Source organism: Musca domestica, unplaced genomic scaffold (assembly GCF_030504385.1).
Source record: "Musca domestica strain aabys unplaced genomic scaffold, Musca_domestica.polishedcontigs.V.1.1 29, whole genome shotgun sequence".
Lineage (NCBI taxonomy): Eukaryota > Metazoa > Arthropoda > Insecta > Diptera > Muscidae > Musca > Musca domestica.
Window position 1 is genome coordinate 2,504,612 of NW_026712296.1, and position 21,515 is coordinate 2,526,126.

General features: G+C 36.7%; 1 protein-coding gene across 3 annotated transcripts in view; it reads right to left on the bottom strand.

Annotated features, from left to right (window-relative positions):
* The window catches only part of LOC101893012 (uncharacterized), a 186,609-nt gene that overhangs the window by 77,604 nt on the left and 87,490 nt on the right, over positions 1-21,515 (bottom strand). For all 3 annotated transcript variants that reach the window (XM_059124464.1, XM_011293092.3, XM_059124465.1), the window contains 3 exons: positions 20,689-20,809; positions 13,849-14,676; positions 3,089-3,172 (listed from right to left, as the gene is read on the bottom strand). In XM_059124464.1, the coding sequence (XP_058980447.1) occupies positions 3,089-3,172; positions 13,849-14,676; positions 20,689-20,809 (1,033 nt within the window). The remainder of the gene's footprint in view (positions 1-3,088; positions 3,173-13,848; positions 14,677-20,688; positions 20,810-21,515) is intronic.

Below are 21,515 nucleotides of genomic sequence, written 5' to 3' on the forward strand. Positions count from 1 at the left end.
AGAAGGAAAGTAGACTCAAAAGAGCTAAAGAGTTGCTTCGCTTAGCCGAAAGTGGTGAACTGCCGAATTTGGTTTTCTCCGATGAGAAAAAAATTCGTTGTCCAGCAGTTTGTAAACGAACAAAATGATCGTGTTTATTTGCCAAAGAGGTCAGCTGAAAATGTGCACCTTCGGTTGGAACCAGAACTCAAGCGCCGGTCATGGTGATGGTGTGGGCCGCCATACAGCCGATGTTCGTTCTCCGCTTGTATTAATCGACCGTGGCATCAGAATAAATGCCGAATATTATCGCGAAAATATTCTGGAGATGTGTTAAAGCCTTGGGCACGCAAACATTTTGGACGCAGACCTTGGACGTTCCAACAGGACTCAGCACCATCGCAATCAGCACGCGCCACCCAAGAATGGTTACAAAATGAGGTTCCTCGCTTCATTTCCAGCGCACAATGGCCACCAAAATATCCGGATACCAACCGTTGAACTATTGTGTCTGGAGTATTTTGGAAAGTAAGTTTGGCACTAAAAAATACCAAAGTGTCGATCATAGAATGGGCCAAAATACCGCAGAGCAACATTCGGGCAGCGTGTGACGGTTTCATTGGCCGTTTGAAGGCCATAATTCGTTCCAAAGGTGACCAAATCGAACAAATCTAAACTTATTCTAAAATTTGATGCTACTTCCGATATTTTTTGCTTACATTCAATAAAATTTAAAAAAAAAAAAAATTGTGGAGTTTGAGTTTGTTGCAGTTTTTTTAATCTCACCCTGCATTTTCGGCCGATTTCGTATATTTTATGCACCAATCACGGTATGTATGTCCGATTCTAATGAAATTCGGAACGAGTAACGAAATTTTGAACAAAAATTAATTTGCCAAATCATATTAAAAAAACAAGTAAGCAAAGGCTATAGTCGTGCGGGGCCGACCATGTTATACCCTACAACACTACAATATGTTCGAAGTCCCCTTATATCCAAATCCATTTTCGAAGATTTCGTTTTAGAAATAATGTCAAAGGGCTCCGCCCAGAAGTTACCCTTCGTTTTTTGACCCGGAGAATTTGGCCAATATTTACGCACTCCGTAGTGTTGTTAAGTATTCAAAACAATTTCACACGTATATTTTACAGCTAAATATAATCCAATGGTCATCCAAAATGCTAAACTTCTTCCCTGTCCTTAATTCTCTTCTGATGCGAAATTCCGTGTCGATTAGTTTTCAATTGTGGCCTATAGAGCGGCAAAAAAAAAATAGAAAAAAATTAAATTTGTTTTAGTCTATTTGCACCTCTAAATGCACATCTTAAGAACAATAGGCTTTAATTCTGACCCTAACCCTACCCCCATGCAAAATTTCGTGTGGATCGGACGATAATTGCGATTTGCATATAATACCCTCAAAACGTAGTGTTGGGGGGTGTAAAAATTTAGAAAATTTACAATTCAAAATTGTAAGTCAAATTGAAAAAATCGCATGCGATAAAAAATATGACAAAAATTTAAAAAAATCGACAAAAGTTTCACTTTTTATTGGTATGTTTTTCCGTTTTCTGGCAAGAGGCCATTCCGAATTGAATGGTGAAAATTGTGAAAATCGGCCCAGCGGTTCTTGATTTATAAGCAGAATAAATAATATCAATTCTTTTACATATATTTTGTACCCATTTTGCTATATATCCGATTTCTTGGCTATTAGCATCACTCTTATGATCAGAAGTAATCTTTTAATGTTTTTGTGATTTGACTGGGATTGAAAATATTCGTGGTTTAGTGGACATTTTCCTATTTTCTTACTTAAAAGTTAGGCTCTCTTTTAACCGCTAATTATTGTTCGATGGTTGGTTTGGTTTCTGCCCACTCCTAAACTCTAACTCCATGTAAATTTTTTTCTGTTTTTGGTCCATTTCAACCCCTAAATATCGTGAGATCATCTCCAAAAACAATAGGGTTCTATTCTGACCATAACCCCACCTCCATTTTCAATTTCGTGAGGATCGGTGCATAATTGCGATCTGTAGCTTGATTACAAATTAACATGGACAGACTGACGGACGGACATACATAGCTAGATCGACTCAGCTCGGCGAGCTAGGAAGATCCATATATACTTTCCTATGTGGGAAACCAATATTTCGAGGTGTTACATAATTTTTGGACCAATCAAACTTATAATACCCCCTACGCATAGTGTTGTATGGAATAAATATTAAAATTAAAAAGGGTAGACTTAAACCTCGATATTTTGAGGTTACGTATTGATTACGATATCCCCAAAAACTCCATCATTTTTCTTAAAACATGTTGTTAAAAATGCATTTTGAAGATTTTATCGTCATGGAATCAGTGTTCTTCATTAGCCAGTCATAAGAATGGAAATGACCAGCTATTAAAAAAAAAGAACCATTAACTTAACCATCTTCTCTCCGATGCGGCGCGGCGCGGTGCGTGTAAATTGAGTCTGGTTAGTGAAAAATTGCAAATCAATTTATGAAAATCTCTGAAATTCCAAATAAAAAAAATATTTAACGTTGACTAAATTGTTGTTGTTAATTTGTCCCCAACCCACAGACTGCTGCCAGTAGCATCGACAACAAAATCAGCGTTACTTACGAGTTACCCACCGGCAGATTAGCAATTTGTCAGCAGTGAAAGTAACTAGAACTATGCCAGTTTGGAATTGAGCAGACCATCGCAGATTGAAAGGTGTTGGCCATTAAGAAAATTTAAGAAATGAAAAACTGCAACCGCATCGTTTGGCAGGCAAAAGGTGTGGCTGTCTAGCAGCTAAGAATTAAAAGAAAGTGTGTTGTCGTCGTTTTTTTTTTCGTTTAATTACTTTTGCTGGTGCTTCTGTGACTTCTGCTGCTGCTGCTAGCACTTGTTTTGTGGCCACCATTTAGCCAAATGCAAGGAACAGCCGCCATGACTTGGAAACATAAATGCTTACTCTGAGAAGATGATATTTTTGGTTTGCCTTTCTGTCTGTCTGCGTGTCTTTCGGCGAATTTCTTGCTTTGCTATCTGCCGTTATCAACCCAAACTGAAAAGAGAAGCAGCAGTGGTGGTGAAAAAATAAGTTCAACTTACCAGGTAAATAGATGCCAGATAAAAGCAACTTTTCAGGCAGATCGGTAATTAAATTTGGCGCTATAATTTCACTTTCCAAAAGATCTGTAACGAAATGTGCACCAAGGCGGGCAAATACGGAAATAAACGAATTAGAAAATATTTTTGTGGTAGTTTTTTGCTTTTAAAAAAATCATAGATAAGAAATTGTTTTGAGATCGTAGTTGGTGGTGCCTTTGGGTGATTTTGAGAAATTTTATTTCAGATTTAATCGACATAAAAATGCACGTGTTGTACTAATTATTTAATTGCCAATATAAATCTCAAACGTCAGATTTTGGTTTGATTACAACATTGAGAGTAAAATTATCGATAATTAAATTAAGGTTTGAGTTTCTTATATTGCCCATCTTACCACCCAATGTGTGCAACTCAAAAACAAGGGATTTTATTGGCACGCGCTTGAAATCGCACAGTCTAAAAAAAGCGGATGAGTTCGTTTCCCTCTCCCCTTTGACTTTAAGAAAGCGACGCTGGTGTCAGATCAAAGGGTTATCCGTATAAAATGTTTATTTATTGTATTCTGTTTAATGCCTTACGAACAAACATTGAATACCCTACAATATGCTGCGTGAGGCTACAACAATTTTGATTTAAAAACGTGATTGGATAATTCTGTGGCTTTGAGAAAAAATACAATATTTTGAAAAGAGAGTGTACAAAAAATTTAGAAATCGTCTGTTATAGCCGTCATATACAGATTCTGTCTGAATTAAGTAATTTGTATACCCTCCAGAATACATAGTATGGAGGGTATATAAGGTACGTAAATTTAATATACCCTCCCTACGAACTTAATACACCCTCACGCTAGAGTAAAAACACATCCGATTGCCTTCATCGGTCCATGATATTGTATAGCCGCCGTACCTCCCGATATTCGGTATTTTGATTACTGTAGCATTAGCCTCTGGCGGAGAATTGTCTATATAGGTCTACGATATCGTATATCTCCCATATGAGGGTACCTCCCAATATTTGACATTTTGATATTAGCGGCGTTATTCACCGGAATTGTTTTCAGTTTGGTTGTTCGGCGGATTTTTTTGGACATTTTTCAAGTTCCTTAAAAATGGTGGATGGTACGAACTTTGCTCATTATACCCTCCCCCAGCCATATGGCTAGGGAGGGCATATATCATTTGATACGGCCAAAACATGCCTCATCGAAATAACGGTTTTAGACCCTAGGTCTCTTGGGACCAAATCCGTTTCAGGACATTTGGAGTCGATCTAGCGATGTCCGTCCGTCCGTCTGTCTGTCTGGCTGGTGTGCAGAATAATTCTCGAAGGGATTATTCGATTTAGTCCAAACATAGTACATCGTAATATTATTGCCAAACTTAGATCGAGTTCGGAGATGGGCAATATCGGTCCACTCCTTCTGGTACCTCCCCCACAAAATGTCAACATTTTCAACGAAAATATTTTACTGCACAGAAAGAGAATGGATAATCCGATTTTGTTTCAACTTTGCAAATCCTAATATTTGCATCAGTGCTAGGTCAGATGCGAAAATGGACAATATCGGTCCACCTCAACAAGTACCTCCCCTACAAAGGGTCAACAATTTGAATAATTATAACTCATATAAAATGTGATGTAAGTGGCCGATTGTCTTCAAATTACACCCATCACATATTTTAATTAAACCAAGGTTTGGTGTAAATATGGAATATATCGGTCCTCTCCTTCTGGTACCTCCCCCACAGAAGGTCAAAATTTTGAAAATTTATGAAGCTCATAAAACACGAAGTTAACATCCGGTATATGGTATATACTCTATATAACGATTCTATTGGAATTAAGTCATTTTTTCAACTTCTTCCCCTTTCCCACCGCCAAAATACCTGTCAGTCTAGTACGCACGATAACTTTTGAAGGGAGCGTTCTCGGGTATAAGGAAGTAAAATACAAAATCTGATAAAACATTTATATGGGACCTATAGCTATATCTTAACCGATTTTCACCAAATTTGATGTACTTTCTTCCAGGCTAAATTCCTTCGTATATGCCTAAATCCATTCAGTTCGGGGCTTTATTAAACATTTGGTTCTCAATAAACTTGAAATCGAGTAAAGATATATATGGTAGCTATATCCAAATTTTAACCGATCTCGATAATATTTGGCAAAAGTATTTCTGAGATATATTTGATATATTTCTTCGAGTATCGTTGTTACGGATTGCATATTACGCCTGTGGAGGAGAGCTATAGCTATATATCTCAACCGATTCCCACCAAATTTGGTACAGTTATTTCTAGGCACAATGTGGTCAAGATAAAAGGCAATTCGGGCGAAGATATAAGATATGGGAGCTATATCTTAAATGTTGACCGATTATCTCCAATTTCAATAGAGTTCGTCCTTGGTCCAAACAAAAGTTTTTTACAAAATGTTATCTTGATCGGGCAATAAATGCTACCTGTACTTTGTTTACAAAAAAACATGGACAGAGAGACGAACGGACATGCATTTATCGACACAGAATGTGAATCTATACAGATAATAAAAAGGAACTATGGGTCTAACTCGCTTAATTCTCTATGTTAATGGAGTGCAGGATAGATGTACCAAAGGGTTTTTGGATATTCGAATTTCAAGTTTAAGAAAAGTTCAAAAATGGTACTAATTTCTAAAATGGTACCATTTGAACGGATAGAGCTAAAAACTTGAAATTTGGTATGAAAATCAAGGTTGGAAAGTAAATTTGATACATGAAATTGGTTTTGGAAATATGTACTAAGTGTTCGAAATGCAGCAAATGGTAAAAAATTGAAACACTTTTGTTTAGGGTGAACGGATGAAGCTTAGGTGAATAGATAGTGCTGGAAATCTGAATTTTTTTATTAGTGTCGCTGTTCAAGTGTAGCCGGAGGTATGTCCAGGTTTCGGAAATGTGTACCATAATTGTACAAAAAGTACTACATTTGGCATTGGGTGAAGGATAGACCTGGAATCCTGAAATTTGATATGAATGTCAATGATAGTGTCTGTTATTAAGATGTGGAGGTGGTATTGGAAATGTGTACTATAATTGTACGAAAAGTGCTGAATATTTCGTATTGGGTGAAGTGATAGAGATAAAATTCTGAAATTTTATATTTTGATTATTGATTGTAACTGTGCTTGAGATTTAGCGGTGGTTTGGAAATGCCTCTTATATTTGAACGAAAAGTACTAAATTGGGTATTAGGTGAAAATGTGTACTCTAATTTGGAAATGTGTACTATAATTGTACGACAAGTACTAAGATGTACTAAATTTTGTATTGGGATTGGGTGGAGCTGGAATCCCGAATTTAGATATTCTGTTTGTACTAAATAGTACTACATTTGGTGGGGGAAATTAGAAAGCTGTAATCATGAAATTTGATATTAAATCACTGTTGCTATCTGAGGATGAAAATGGGATATTATTTTCGAAATGCGCTCTTTAATTGTGCATTAATTTTGGTATTGAGTGAAGGAATAGAGTAAAGGAACAGAGCTGAAATTTTATATGAATGTTTTTGACGGTGTCTGTTATTAAGATATGGAGGTTGTTTTGGAAATCTGTACTATAATTGTAAAAAAATAACTAAATGGTACTATATATTGGATATTGGGTGGAGGAATAGAGCCGGAATACCGAAATTGAATGATATTGAGGTGTCTTTTGGTATGTATGATTAATATATGGAAGTGGTTTTGGAAATGTGTTCTATATTTATACGAAAAGTACTAATTGGTACTAAATTTGGTATTAGGTGAAGGGACAGTGTACCCTCCATCTTAGGGTAAAGGAAACATTTTTATATACCAGTGAGACCGTTAGCATAAAAAAACCATAAAGTGAGTGAACCCATATAACGGTTACCTCTATATTCAACCGGGAACCTCTATATTCAATTTTATACTTCAAGGATTGTCATCGATCAAATCTTCTAAAATACCAAATTTGAAACCATTATATGGGTAAATGTGACTAGGATTATCAAAATACCGAATATCGGTGCATATAGTTATATGTGCGCCTTAGAAAAAGTAAATATTCAATGTTTTGCAACCGGGCTAGAACCCATCATGAACTGCAAATACAATTTTTTATCACAATCTCGAATATCGAGAGGTACAGTTTTATGGGGGCTATAACAAAACATGGACCTACACATACAATGTTTCGTCACCGGAGCTAGAACTCATTATGACCCACAAATACCAATTTTTAGACAAATCTGCGAAAATATGTGGCAAAAATCATCAAAATACCGAATATCGGGAGGTACCGTTATATGAGGGCTATACGAAAATGTGGACCTATACATTAATTTTTCGCCACACGAGCTAGAACCCATTATGACAAATACCGATTTTTAAACATATTCGTGGAAAAATGTGGCAAAAATCATCAAAATACCGAATATCGGGAGGTATCGTTATATGTTGCTATACGAAAGCGTGGACCTATACATGCAATGTTCCGTCTGTGAAACTAGAACCCATTATGACCTACATATACCAGACAAATCCAACAACAATGTGGCGAAAATCATTGAAATACCGAGTATCAGGAGGTACCGTTATATGGCGGCTATACCAAAACGGATATATATCCGGACGGATATATCCCATTTTCACTACCAACCATTCTAGACACAATACGAACTTTTCTGCCAAATTTAGACCTTCTACGTTAAATAATGTGGGCTGTATGGTGATATCAACAGACAGACGGATTATATGCTGATTATGAATATATATACTTTATGAGATATACGATGAATATTTAGGGATGTTACAAACGGAATTATCAAGTAAATATACCCTCCTTTCCAAGGTGGAAATTCGATATGGATGTTACTGTTGGTATCGGTAGTTGAGAGAAGAAGTTGGTTGTGACACAAAATGTGCCGTTGGTTGTTTGGATTGAGATGGAATTCCGAAATTTGATATTGAGGTTACTTTTGGTTTCTAGGTTTAATATATATGGATACGTTGAAATAGTTTTGGTCAGAAATAGTTTAGGTCCATTGAGCAATATTAGTACTAATATCCTCCTCGGTACCAAGTTTGGACCAAATCGAATATTCCCTTCCAGACAGAGAGACGGACGGACATCGCTAGATCGACTCCAAATGTCTTGAAATGGATTTGGTCCAATGATACCTAGGGTCTAAAACCTTTATATCGATGAGGCACGTATCAAATAATATATATCCTCCCTAGCCATATGACTGATAAAAACACCTTTAAAGCAAGAAAATATGTTTCATTCAGGAACACGCTACACACAGAGACAGAGATGGTAAAAATAAACCCCTATGTTCATTGATATGAAACTAGGTATGTGTGCTTGTAGATGATACGACTCATGCGACACAATGTAGTGTACAGCATATGTCGTGAATCTCCCTCAATACGATTGTCTTTTCAAGAGATAAGAATCTTTGTTTTTTGGAAATTTTGGCAAAAATAATTCTCAGCTACAAATTTTAGTTTCATTTAATCAAGAGAATAATCGGACGTCATTATTACGTTGAATAAAAATAAAATTTCGCTCTAATTAAAAAATGAACAAATTACAAATTTTTATGTCTGTCTTATATCTCCTGTGGTCTGTCCAACATGTTGCGGCGGAAAGTACAAGTCAACGAAGATTGGAAAGCGTTCAAAACAGTATTGATGTGAATGTCTCTGTGTGTGACAATTTCTTTCAATATGCTTGCGGCAAGTGGCCGGCGGAAACAAATACAACATCAAGTGTGGGTCATTTGGAGGCCCTTCAAACAAAAGTCAATGGGGAAATGGAAAAACTCTTGGACACCAATGATTTTAGTAATTCCCCAAAGTTTTTACAAAATATTCAAAATTATTATAGAGCTTGTTCGGATAATTCCAAAAAGGAGCAAGAAGTTGCGGAGTATTTTAAATGGATAAATGCTGAGCAAAATATTAAAATGCCCACGGAGTTATGGAATAATGAAACCCATTGGGATTGGAATTATGATTGGATTGAATTGCTGGCTCTGACACGAAGATTGGGTTTTAATGACTTATTTTTCTTTGAAGGAATTACCCAACGAATTGATGATTCCCGACGCATGATAATTGAATTGAAACGCCCCTCTCTTGAGAAAATGCAAAGGCTTTGGTCGGTGGTTATGCAGTATAATATTTCAGAATTTAAACAGCTATTCGAACGATTCAGCGAATTTAATCAGGCTCTATTTGATGGCCTCTCTGAGTTGTATCCCATTCAAGAACCTTACTTGGATAGTTACTTTGATGATGATTCAGATTTGATAACAGTGCGGGATTTGCAAATGCCCTGGTTGGAGAAGTATTTATGTGTGCTCCTAAATCAAACCGATATTGATCCCCAAATGCAGCTCTACATTCAAAGTGTGGATTATTTGAGAGGAGTATCAGCTTTGCTCATAGAATATGATAATTCGCTGATTTGCGACTATATCCATTTGCAGTTCTATGTGTATCTCATGGAGCAGGATGTATCCAGATTAGCTGGGAGCTGCATGCCCAGTATGTGGCTTGAATTTCCCTTGGCTCTGCAATGGCTCTATGGAGAACGGCATACCGATCTCAAACGCGAACTGCTCTTGATTCAGGATATCTTCAACAATCTAAAGGGGAATTTTAACAAAACTCTCCACCAAAATGTTTATCAATTTCGTGGAGAGATTTTGAATTTCTTGCAACTGAAATTGGAAAATTTGAAACTGACAACCATTGTTGATATTTCCAAGGAAACGCTGGAAGAGTTCTACAGAAATTTAAATTTTAATGTGGAAGATTATTATGGAAATGTTTTGAAATTAAATTATTTCAAATTCAACATTAGCCATCAAAGTCTCCAAAAAGCTTTCTACTCTCCCATGGACTTGTTGTTGCTAAAAACCCTCTTTGGCCAAGAAGCCAACCCTGCTCAAATTCATTTGCCTCGTTTATTGACACGTCAGCACCTCATTTTACTGCCCCTAACCATATTGCAATATCCCTACTACAGCCTGGACATGCAGGATCTTTACATTTACAGTTCATTGGGTTTCCATTTGGCCCGCGAAATCGTCAAAGCTTTCAATCCCAGGAATTTGGAAATTGCGTTGGATGGGTCCTATGATTACGACACGGCCGATGAGATATTTGATTATGTGAAATTTGGCATTACAATGCGTCGCTTGAAAACCGACTTCGCCTTTAGCCATGCAGTGAGCGAAGTTATTGCCGATTTAGGTGGACTTAAGTTGGCCTATGAAACCTTTATTGCCGACAATATGGAAATTTTACATCGCGAGGTGTTTATGACCGGCGCAAACAATCATACTGTAAAACATATTTTCTTTTTGAACTATGCCCATAATTTTTGCAATCGGAATTGTGCGGAGAGTGCTATGAATTTGGGACAATATCATGCCTGTCAGCGCGTCAATGTGTCCGTTACACGTTTCGGTAAATTTCGTTACGGGTTCCAATGTAAAAGGCATCTGAAATGGGGTTATCCCCTGTGGCGAGAGGGAAAAGTGAATTGAAATGAAATGTTAATAAATTTTTTGTTGATGAGATTCTAAGAAATCCTTTGTGCTTTTATTTAAACAAATGCAAAAGAAAAGAAGCAAAATGGGCTTTGGCCGAAAATTCCTTGAAATGGAAACGTAGAAAGTCAAAAGATTGTTGTTATTAAATTCTACTATAGAAAATAAAATTCTAGCTAAATGCCTGGAATTCATATATGTTATGAAGTAAAAAAGAGCCTAAGTTCGACCGGGTCGAATTTTAATACCCTCCACCAAACCTCCAAAAAGTTTCGTCGAAAAATACCGTTTAAATGCAAACCGTTGTATGGGGGGTATACGAAGACGAGGAATGGCTTAAGTAATTTTTTGTCATAGACTGTAGTACCGATTTGGGCCTTCAAATACGAAATTTGTAACAATTCCGGTGAAAAATGTCGCTAAAATCATGAAAATACCGAATATCGGGTGGTACCGTTATGGGGGGGCTATACGAAGCCATGGACCTGCATCCGAAATTTTTTGTCATAGGCTGTAGTACCCATTAAGATTATTAAATACGAAATTATAAACAATTCCGGTGAATACAGTCGCTAAAATCGTAAAAATACCGAATATTGGCAGGTACCGTTATATGAGGGCTACACGAAAATGTGGACCGACATGGCCCATTTACGAACTTAACCTTCCTACACAAGTGAGCAAAATTTTAGCCGTATATCTAAATTCGTTCGAATGATTATATAAGACAGACGAACAGACGCACAGACGGACATCGCTAAATCTACTTAGAATATCACGCTGGTCAAGAATATATATACTTTGTAGAGTCTGACCTAAGTATTTCTTGGAGTTTCAAACGGAATGACAAGGTACCTTTCGAACAATTATGGTACACATTTCGAAAATCACCTTTATATCTTAACCGCAGATACCAACAGTGACATTCCTATCAAATTTTATTATTCCAACTACATCCCTTCACCTAATACCCAATTTAGTACCACTCAGTACTTTTCGAACAATTATAGTATACATTTTTACCTCCACCCACCTCCATATCTTTACCACAGATACCAACAGTGACGTCTATATCGAATTTCAGGTTTGCTGTTTTATCCCTTCATCCAATACCAAATTTAGTACCATTTAGTAGTTTTCGAACAATTATAGTACTTATATGCAAAACCACCCCATTTCTCAATTCCAAACCCCAATATCAAATTAAAGTTGAGTACCCTTTCGCTCAGATCGCACACTTAGTACACATTTCCAAAACCACCTTCGTATATCAAACTTAATTTCCAACCTTGATTCTCATAACAGATTTCAAGTTTTTAGCTTCATCTGTTCACATAGTACCAAATGCATTTCCAAAACGTCCTACATAACCTAATCCTACTTTCTAACAGCTGTCTTAATTCCAAATTTCAGGATTCCAGCTCTATCGGTTCAACTAAATCCAAATTGTACCAAATTTAGTAAATTTTAATACAAATTTCTGCCTCTATAATCTTATTTCCAATTTTCAGGATACCAGCTCTATTGGTGCAGCCAAATCAAAATCGCACCAAATTTAGTACCATTAAGTACATTTAAGTACAAATTTTCACAATTGTCCTTACCATACAGTCCAAAAATATCTTATTTTCAAATTTCAGGATTCCAACTTTTTTGGTTCTCCCAAAATTAAAATAGTACTATTTAGTACAAATAAGTACGAATTTCCAAATTTACTTACATTCCTCAGTCCTAAAACGCACTAGTAATCGAATTTCTAAGTTTCAGAATTCCATCTCTATCGGGTCACCCATATCGATATGGTAGTGAATTTATTACCATTTAGTACTTTTCGTACTCATAAGTACAAATTTCGAAAACTTCCTTCATATCCCAATTCTACACTCCGCCAGTTATGTTAATTTCAAATTTCAGGATTCCAGTTCCAACCGTTCCTCCAAATTCAAATTGTACTAAATTTAGTACTTTTCGTATACATTAGTACAACGACTCTACTCCTCAACCTTGATTCCCATTTCAAATTTAATGGTTTTTGCTCTAACCGTCCGCATGATACGGAATGGTACCAACTGTAGTAAATTTTAGTACTTTTCGTGCACTTATAGTGCGATTTTCCAAAAACCCTTTTGTACATCTACCAAACCCTTCATCTGTGACCCTCATTTTGAATTTAAGAGTTCTAGCTCTACTGCTTCTACCTACATTCCTCAGTCCTAGAAAGCAATAGTAATCTTATTTTTAAATGTGAGAATTCCAGCTCTATCTGTCCACCCAAATCGAAATTGTATCAAATTTAGTACCATTTAGTACTTTTCGTGCTTATAAGTACAAATTTCGGAAACGTCCTGCATATCCAAATCCTACACTCCGCCAGTATTTTAGGATTCCAATTCCATCCGTTCCTCCAAATTCAAATTGTACTAACTTTAGTACCGCTTAGTACTTTTCCTATACATGAGTACACACTTCCAAAACTACCCTATTACATCGACTCAACTCCTTAACCTTGATTCCTTGTTAGCTCCAATCGTTCGAGTGATATGAAATGGTGCTAAATGTAGTACACTTTAGTACTTTTCGTACACTCATAGTGCGATTTCCCAAAAACCCTTTTGTACGTTTATCATGCACTCCATCAGTGACTCTCATTCCAAATTTAAGGGTTCTAGCTCTACAGCTCTCTCAAATGCAAAGGATACCATGTTTAGTACCTTTTAATAGTTTTTGTACCGTTCTAGTACGAATTTCCATAAACCCAGCCTTATCTGACCCCTTCGGACCAAGGGTGACCCTCACCCAAAATTTTAAGATTCTATATTTAGCCATTTCGTTTGAGCTTTGATGAATTGTTACATATAGTACTTTAGTACCTTAGGTATGAATTGCGGCTTCTTAGTACTATTACCACTTTATCTGAATTCTAGTTCTATTAAATGTTACGATTTTTGAAATCAAAATTTATAGCTGTTAAATCACGAGGGACTAATTGTCAGAGTTCTAGACCAAACAGGACAAAATTGTATCTAAAGGTTCGCGTCTGAAGTGACCTACAGAAATTTATCCCAACTAACCTAATTTTTAGTACCTTTTAGAAGAAATGTTATTAGTTCGAGGCTGAGCCTTACTTTAGTGTTCGATTTTATATCTATCTGTAATGTAGAAGGGAAACTAATAGTTTTTAACTCACCATCTGTCAACGAGTTACGCCGCTCCTCGGCATTCTCCTCGTCACTGTCAATGTGGGGAAATGATTTCCCCAAACAGAATCTGGGCAGGGCAGGTGATGTATTCGAGTCGTTCGGCTGGTTATCAGTTTCACATTTTTTATTATTGTTGTTGTTTTTGTGACCATTACAAACACTGTGGTTGTTATTGTTGTTGTTGTTGCTGCTGCCATGATTTCCATGATTCAAATGTCCCTTCGTATAGGACGAATTGCTGGAGCTGCTGGAGGCAGTACTTAGACCACTGGCACTGCTGTTACCAGACGATGTCGAATTCATGCTATCCTGACGATTGGTGAAACGACGCAACATATATTTGTTGTTGTGCAATTTATTGTTTTTGGTTATCAACTCGCTGCGCCGCAGAATACATTTTGGAGAACCGGGCGGCGCATTGTTATTCTTTTGATCTGCGAGCGCTTTATTCGCCAGAGTTTGTTGTTTTTGCTCCGAGTCAACATTTTGGTTGTACGGTGCCGAGAGCTGATTGAGCGACAGACGCTCTATGCTGTGCTCAACACCGATTAGGAGGCTCTGCAGAAGTTGCGGCAAATCGTCACTTAACATTTCGAGTGCTATGGGGCTCAGGTACAGAGAACTGTCATATGGATCGAGAGCAACAATCTTGAGGGTTGAATCTCCTTCAAATGAATGGGGGGAGTTTGTCGTAACGATTGACGCCGGCGACGATGAGGTGGTAGCTGTTGTTGATATTGTTCGGGTTTTGTCGATGCAATTTAGAATTGGTGTACGCCAAATGGCATACAGTTTTGGTTCGGACTTATTTTCACCTGTAAAGATGTGGAAAGAAAAATTGAGTTTTTAATTAATATTTAAATGAAAACAATGGATTTAAAGAGCTGAGAGGGGCATTAGCCTTTAAGTAGGTTTTCAGGATTAGATGAACATAGTTAAGGTAAAATAAAGTAGATTATGAAAGTAGAGCTAATAATTTGATCGTCAATTTTAACCCCAAAGCGATTCAACGGTGTCCTTATGGTCCTCTTCAAAACTGATTTGTCGGGGGTATTATAACTGGGTGCTTACCAAAATGTGGAGCGATATGACCCATTTTCTATACCAATGATTCTGGCTACCATACATAGTATGGAGGGTATAATAAGTTCAACATTCCGTTTGTAGCTCATCGAAATAATAATCGAAAATATATATAAACAAGTAAGCAAAGGCTACAGTCGAGCGGGGCCGACCGTTGAATACCCTACAACACTATAATAAACGATACAGTTAATATAGGCGAGATACCCGAAATAATTCCACAAGATATTGTGACAAATAATAAAAGAAAACCATCAGGTTTCGTTCTCTAATTTTCGAATAATAGCAACTTAAACTAATTTTCTCATTTCCAATTTATTGGTAGATGTTGCACTTAAATGGTCTTCCTAGATCTGGAACCAATATTTCCCAAAGACCTATAATCTCTCAGAAGTGGCAAAAGATTAACATTTATTATTGGTTTTTGACTGAAACGCATCTATATGAGATACAGACATTTGACTATATTCTTCAATGAAATCAGCGTTAACGAAATATTCAGAAGTGGTCTTTCCTGTATTTGTGAATTCTCCAAAAAGTCACTGAAATGGACATTTTCGTATTTTATTTACAAGAGTTGGCAAACTATTTCGCACATTGAATATTTTTGGATGGCCATCCAAAACTGCGTGGCTTTTGCAATGTCCGGTAACCCCCATAATTACGACCTGCTGACAATTTTGCAGTTTTTTGGTCCATTTCAACCCCTAAATATATGGCGATCATCTCCAAAAAGAATAGGCTTTTATTCTGACCCTCATCTTATCTCCATGCAAAATTTCGTAAGGATTGGGCCATAAATGCGATCTGTATATGATATCCTGATATCCTAACTACTTAGTTTTGTTAGCTGTAGAAATATTACCAAATGTTTAATTCAAAATGAAAATATGCCAAAAATATGACAAAATTGAAAAAAATATGAGAAAATTTTACAAAATCAATATTTTCATCTTTAGAGAGATATTTTTATGCGATTTTTTTAGACGTTTTATGTTTCCTGCCAAGAAGCCATTCTGAATTAATGAGAACTGTTGAAATCAGTTCAGCCGTTCTCGACATATAAGAGATTTTTCAAGCATATCTTCTTTGATAAACATATATATCGCACATATTTTGCCATATATCTGATTTCTTGGATGTTAACATCAATGTAAAGATCAGAAGTAACCTTGTCATGGCTTTGTGATTTCGCCGGGATTTAAAATATTCGCGGTTTAATGAAAAATTTTGAATTTTTTCAACAAAAAAGATATGGTCTATTTTACCCGCTAAATATTATCCGATGACCACCCAAATGGGTAGGCTTCTTGCCAGCCCTAAACTCTAGCTACATTCGAAATTCCGCGTCGATTGGTCTATAATTGCGACCTGTAGAGCAAGTGCAAAATCAGGAATTTTTTCAGTTTTTGGTCCATTTCAACCCCTAAATATTATGCGATCATCACCAAAAGAAATAGGGTTCTATTCTGACCCTAGCCCCACCTCCATTTTAAATTTCGTGAAGATCGGACCATAATTGCGACCTGTAGAGTGATTACAAATTAACATGGACAGACGGACAGACGGACAGACGGACAGACGGACAGACGGACGGACGGACATACATAGCTGGATCGACTCAGCTCGGCGAGATAGGAAGATCCATATATACTTTCCTATGTGGGAAATCAATATTTCGTGGTGTTACATAATTTTTGGCCCAATCAAACTTATAATACCCCCAACACATAGTGTTGTAGGGTATAAAAAATATATAATTCTAAGACCCGTTGTAATCACGCTAGAGTCAAAACGAATTAAGATAGGAAGCTAAAATTTTGCACAGACCAGTCTTTTGTGTGCAGGCAGGTTAATTTCGAAGATGGGCCATATCGGTATCGGTTTAGGCACATTTTTCAACGGAATTGTCTGAAATTCCACATAAGGAGTTTTTTCTGATTACTTTACCCCCTTGGGGAGAATTGTCTATATAAGTCTACGGTATCGGTATCCACCAAATAACGGTACCTCCTAACATTCGGTATTTTGAAGATTGTAGCCAACTTTTTCAATTGAAATTGTCTGAGAATCAACACCAGGAGTTGCTTCTGAGTACTTTACCGCCAGTAAGAGAATTATCTATATAGGTCCACGATATCGTATATCCCCCATTTAACAGTACCTCTGGATATACGGTTTTTTATGATTTTAGCCACATTTTTAATGAAATTTTCTGAAAATTCACACTAGGAGTTCCTTCTGTGTACTTCAGCCCCTGTAAGATATAGGTCCACGATATCGTATATCCCATATATAACGGTACAACCCGATATTTGGTATTTTGATGATTGTAGCCATATTTTTCAACAGAATTGTCTGAAAATCCACACAAGGAGTTCCTTCTGAGAACTTTACCCCCTGGAAGAGAATTTCCTATATAGGTCCACGATGTCGTATATCCCCGTATCGACATTATTCAACGGAATTGTTACAAATTTCGTACTTAAAGTTCGGAATCGATACGATAGCCAATGATAAACATTTTTTTTTAGATCTAGGGTTTAGTAAAACATTGAGATATACTCAGTTTAAAAAGGATCGCTGACTTCTTTCGCATTTTATAAGGGTTATAAGTAACCACAATGTTGACCTTTTTAAGAGAGGTATCAGAAGGAGTGGTCCGATATATTTATTATTTATACCCGATCTTGTGTTGATAGAAATATTGAGATGTACGAAATTCGAAGAAAATCTTTTTTTTGTAATTATTCAAAAATTTTACCCTTTGTGTGGGAGGTACCTGAGGGAGTGGTCCGATATATTTTATGCGTCTTCAAACCAGAGCTTGTGTTGGTAGAAATAATGAAGTGTGTCAAATTTGAAGACAATCGTACTCTTATTTCGTATTTTAAAAGAGTTATAATTATTCCAAATCGTGGCCCTTTTGTGATGGAGGTACTTGACGGAGTGGACCGATATTGTCCATTTTTGCACCTAGCACTAACAAAAATATTAGGATATTTAAAATTTGAATAAAATAGAATGATCTTTTCTTGTATTTAAATATTTTCTCTGAGCTTAGATATTTTCTCCCCTTTTGTAGGGGAGTGGACCGAAGGAGTGGACCGATATTGTCTATTTTTCGAACACGATCTAGGTTTAACAATAATATTGTGTAATATGTATATGATATATCAAGTTTGGATCAAATTGGATACTCCAAGCCAGCCAGGCAGACAGCCAGATGGACGGAAGGACAGTACAGATCGACTCCAAATGTCCTGAAAGAGACTTGGTCTAAACAGTCGGAAGGACACCCTTAGATCGACTTCAAATGATTTGGTTCAAACAGTCCTAGGGTCTAAGACCGTAACTTCGATGAGGCATATTTTGGACGCATGAAAAAGGACCAAAAACGCCTGAGAGTTACAATTTTCGATCAAAATATGTCTTGTATTCTTATCAGCGATATTGCCGAAGACACTCTAAATGCACGGATTCCGAAGAATCTTAATCTGGAAGTTTCCAAAAGGGGGGAACTTGTCCCCTCTATTTATGTTACTTTGTGATGTAAACTGAATTTTCCCCATAATTATTGGAAAAAATCGCATTGTATGTTAGATGTGGGTGCTTTGTCATTTCTGATCGAGGCGGAGATAAAGAAACTTAGGAAATATTCATTCTCGATCCATGCTAGAGCAACAGGTAGGATCAACTAAAAAGTGTCATAAATATTTTAAATAAGGGGAGATATTTAATGAAGAACAAGTTAAAAAGCACTAAGTTCGGCCGGGCCGAACTTTTAATACCCTCCACCATTTGCAACGAATTTGGAAATTTTTAAAAAATAAAATCCTTAAAAAATTCTGTTAAAATTTTAAAAATACCGAATATAGCTGTCATATTGGGGTCTATACGACGAGGACATACATAGGCATTGTTTGTCATAAGCCATTACCATATTCAAATTGGAAACTTGAAATAAACGGTAAATAATGTAGCTAAAATCATCAAAATATCGTATATAAGGAGGTGCCGTTAAATTGGAGCTGTGCAAAGACCTGGACCAGCATAGACAGTTTTCTGTCACAGGCTGTAGCATCCATTACGAACTTCAAATACCACATTTCAAACAATTTTGGTGGGTATTGTACCTAAAATCGTCAAAATACCGAATATGGGGAGGTACTGATATATGGGGCCTATACGAAGACCTGGACCCGCACAGACAATTTTCTGTCACAGACTGTAGTATTCATTACGAACTTCAAATACCAATTTTCAAACAATTCCGGTGAATAATGTCGCTAAAATCATCAAAATACCGAATATAGGGAGGTACCGTTATAGGGGGGCTATACGAAGACGTAGACCTGCACAGACAATTTTCTGTCTTAGGGTGTAGTATCCATTTTGAGCTTCAAGTACCAAATTTGAAACAATTCCCGTGAATAATGTCGTTAAAATCACCAAAATACCGAATATCAGGAGGTACCGTTATATGGAGGCTATACGAAGAAATGGACTTGCACAGACAATTTTCTATCTTAGACTGTAGTATTCATTACGAACTTCAAATACCTATTTTCAAACAATTCCGTTGAATAATGTCGTTAAAATCATCAAAATACCGAATATAGGGAGGTACCGTTATATGGGGGCTATATGAAAACGTGGACCTACATGGCCCATTTACGAACTTAACCTGCCTACTGGAATAATAAACATGTGTGCAAAATTTTAGCCATCTATCTCAATTCATTCGAAAGATAGCGTGATTACAACAGACGGACAGACAGACAGACAGACGGACATCGCTAAATCGACTTAGAATTTTACGCTGATCAAGAATATATATACTTTGTTGGGTCTGACATGAGTATTTCGAGGAGTTACAAACGGAATGACAAAGTTATTATACCCTCCATAGTATGGTGGAGGGTATAAAAACTCCCTACACTGGTAGAGAGGGATGTGTTTGACTCCATACAACATTTTTTAGTCGATTTCCGCCGCTAAATATTTTCCTATCTGCGAAAAATGGAATACCAGACTTCTTTAGTCGTCGTATATAGTGTTGTAGGGTATAATAATGTGGAAACCCAAAGAGCCATTGATTAGTCTTAAATCAGACGTCATCTCCTTATTAACGCTGCCATTTTGCTATGAAATTTCACCGATGGAAATAATTTAACTTGGATATCGTTGAAAAGGCAGTGCAAAAAAACCTATATACTCCGGGGAGTGATCTAAAAAAGATCATAAACTCGAACAAGTTTTTTGTATGAATTGATGGCAAGTCTACCGCGGGCGAAATCAGGAGGGCGATCTGTTCTCCACGGTCAATCTGACAAAGATTGAGGGCATGGAAGAATCGAAAAATAGGAATATGCGAGCATGTCAACGAGGGGTGCGAGGAGTTAATACCTTAGGCAAGGCGGATAAGCATCAGCTGAAGCAGCATGATTTAGCTGAAATCTTTAAAGTTTTACCGTCCGTGCAATACGTCCTTCTTGCAATTTCTTGATTAATATGCTCCACTATCAATGTCATATGCATATATACATATAAATATGTGTAAGTGGTCTGCCGTTTCAAGCGTTTTCAGTTTATTTGCAACAAATTACTTCACCCTTTGTCAATTACGTTCGGCGAACCATTTTTCGCTTTGTTCTTGTTTTTCTTCTTATCTTTCACGTGTGGTCGTATGGGTTTTGTTTTTCATTTTTTTAAATAATATATAAAAGTTTTTCGTTACTCACCTGGTTTAACACACAAATAAATCTCGGCGGGTTTCAGGTGCCTGTCATCAAGGCCCCCCAAATGAAGTATAACTTCGCCAATAGGTGTTACTAGAGGCCATCCTTGACACCAAATTAAAGCCTACGAGACAAGAAAAGAAGCGATGAAGTAAAAAACAATTTTCAAATAATAAAAAATCAACAAAACCAAACAAATTATAAAACATGACTGACATAAAACTCATTAAAGTGTTGTTGTTTAAAATTCATATTCAATAGATTTTTGTTGTTTTTTGTGGAGAATGCATTGAAAATGCAATAAAAATGCAATTTATTTCCAAACAAACAAATGAGAATTTTTCTGTAAAATCATGATGTGGTGTTGTTGCTGTTGTTTCTTGTCCAATGGCGACAAATGTGACTTTTCAATTACCATCGAATAAATCTTGCCCTCATTTATTGCCACTTGGAAGTTGTTTCGAGGCTAGTGGGTAGCTGTGTTTAAAAATTTCAAAGACGTGTTTGAAACAACATTAACGTTTATTTTATTATGGAATACAAAATTACCTTTTTCCGTAGAAGGCCGAAAGATCGTCCTCAATAGAAGACCAAATCGCCTTTCTTCTAAAGAAGAGCAGGTGGTCCTCTTCTCAGAAGACCAGGTGGTCTTCCTCTAAAGAGGACCAGGTGGTCTTCTCCTATAGAAGACCAGGTGGTCCTCTTCTAAAGAAGACCAGCTGGTCTTCTTCTAAAGAAGAAGAATACAAATTGATCTTTTTCCGTAGAAGCCCGAAAGATCGTATTCAATAGAAGACCAAATCGCCTTACTTCTAAAGAAGAGCATGTGG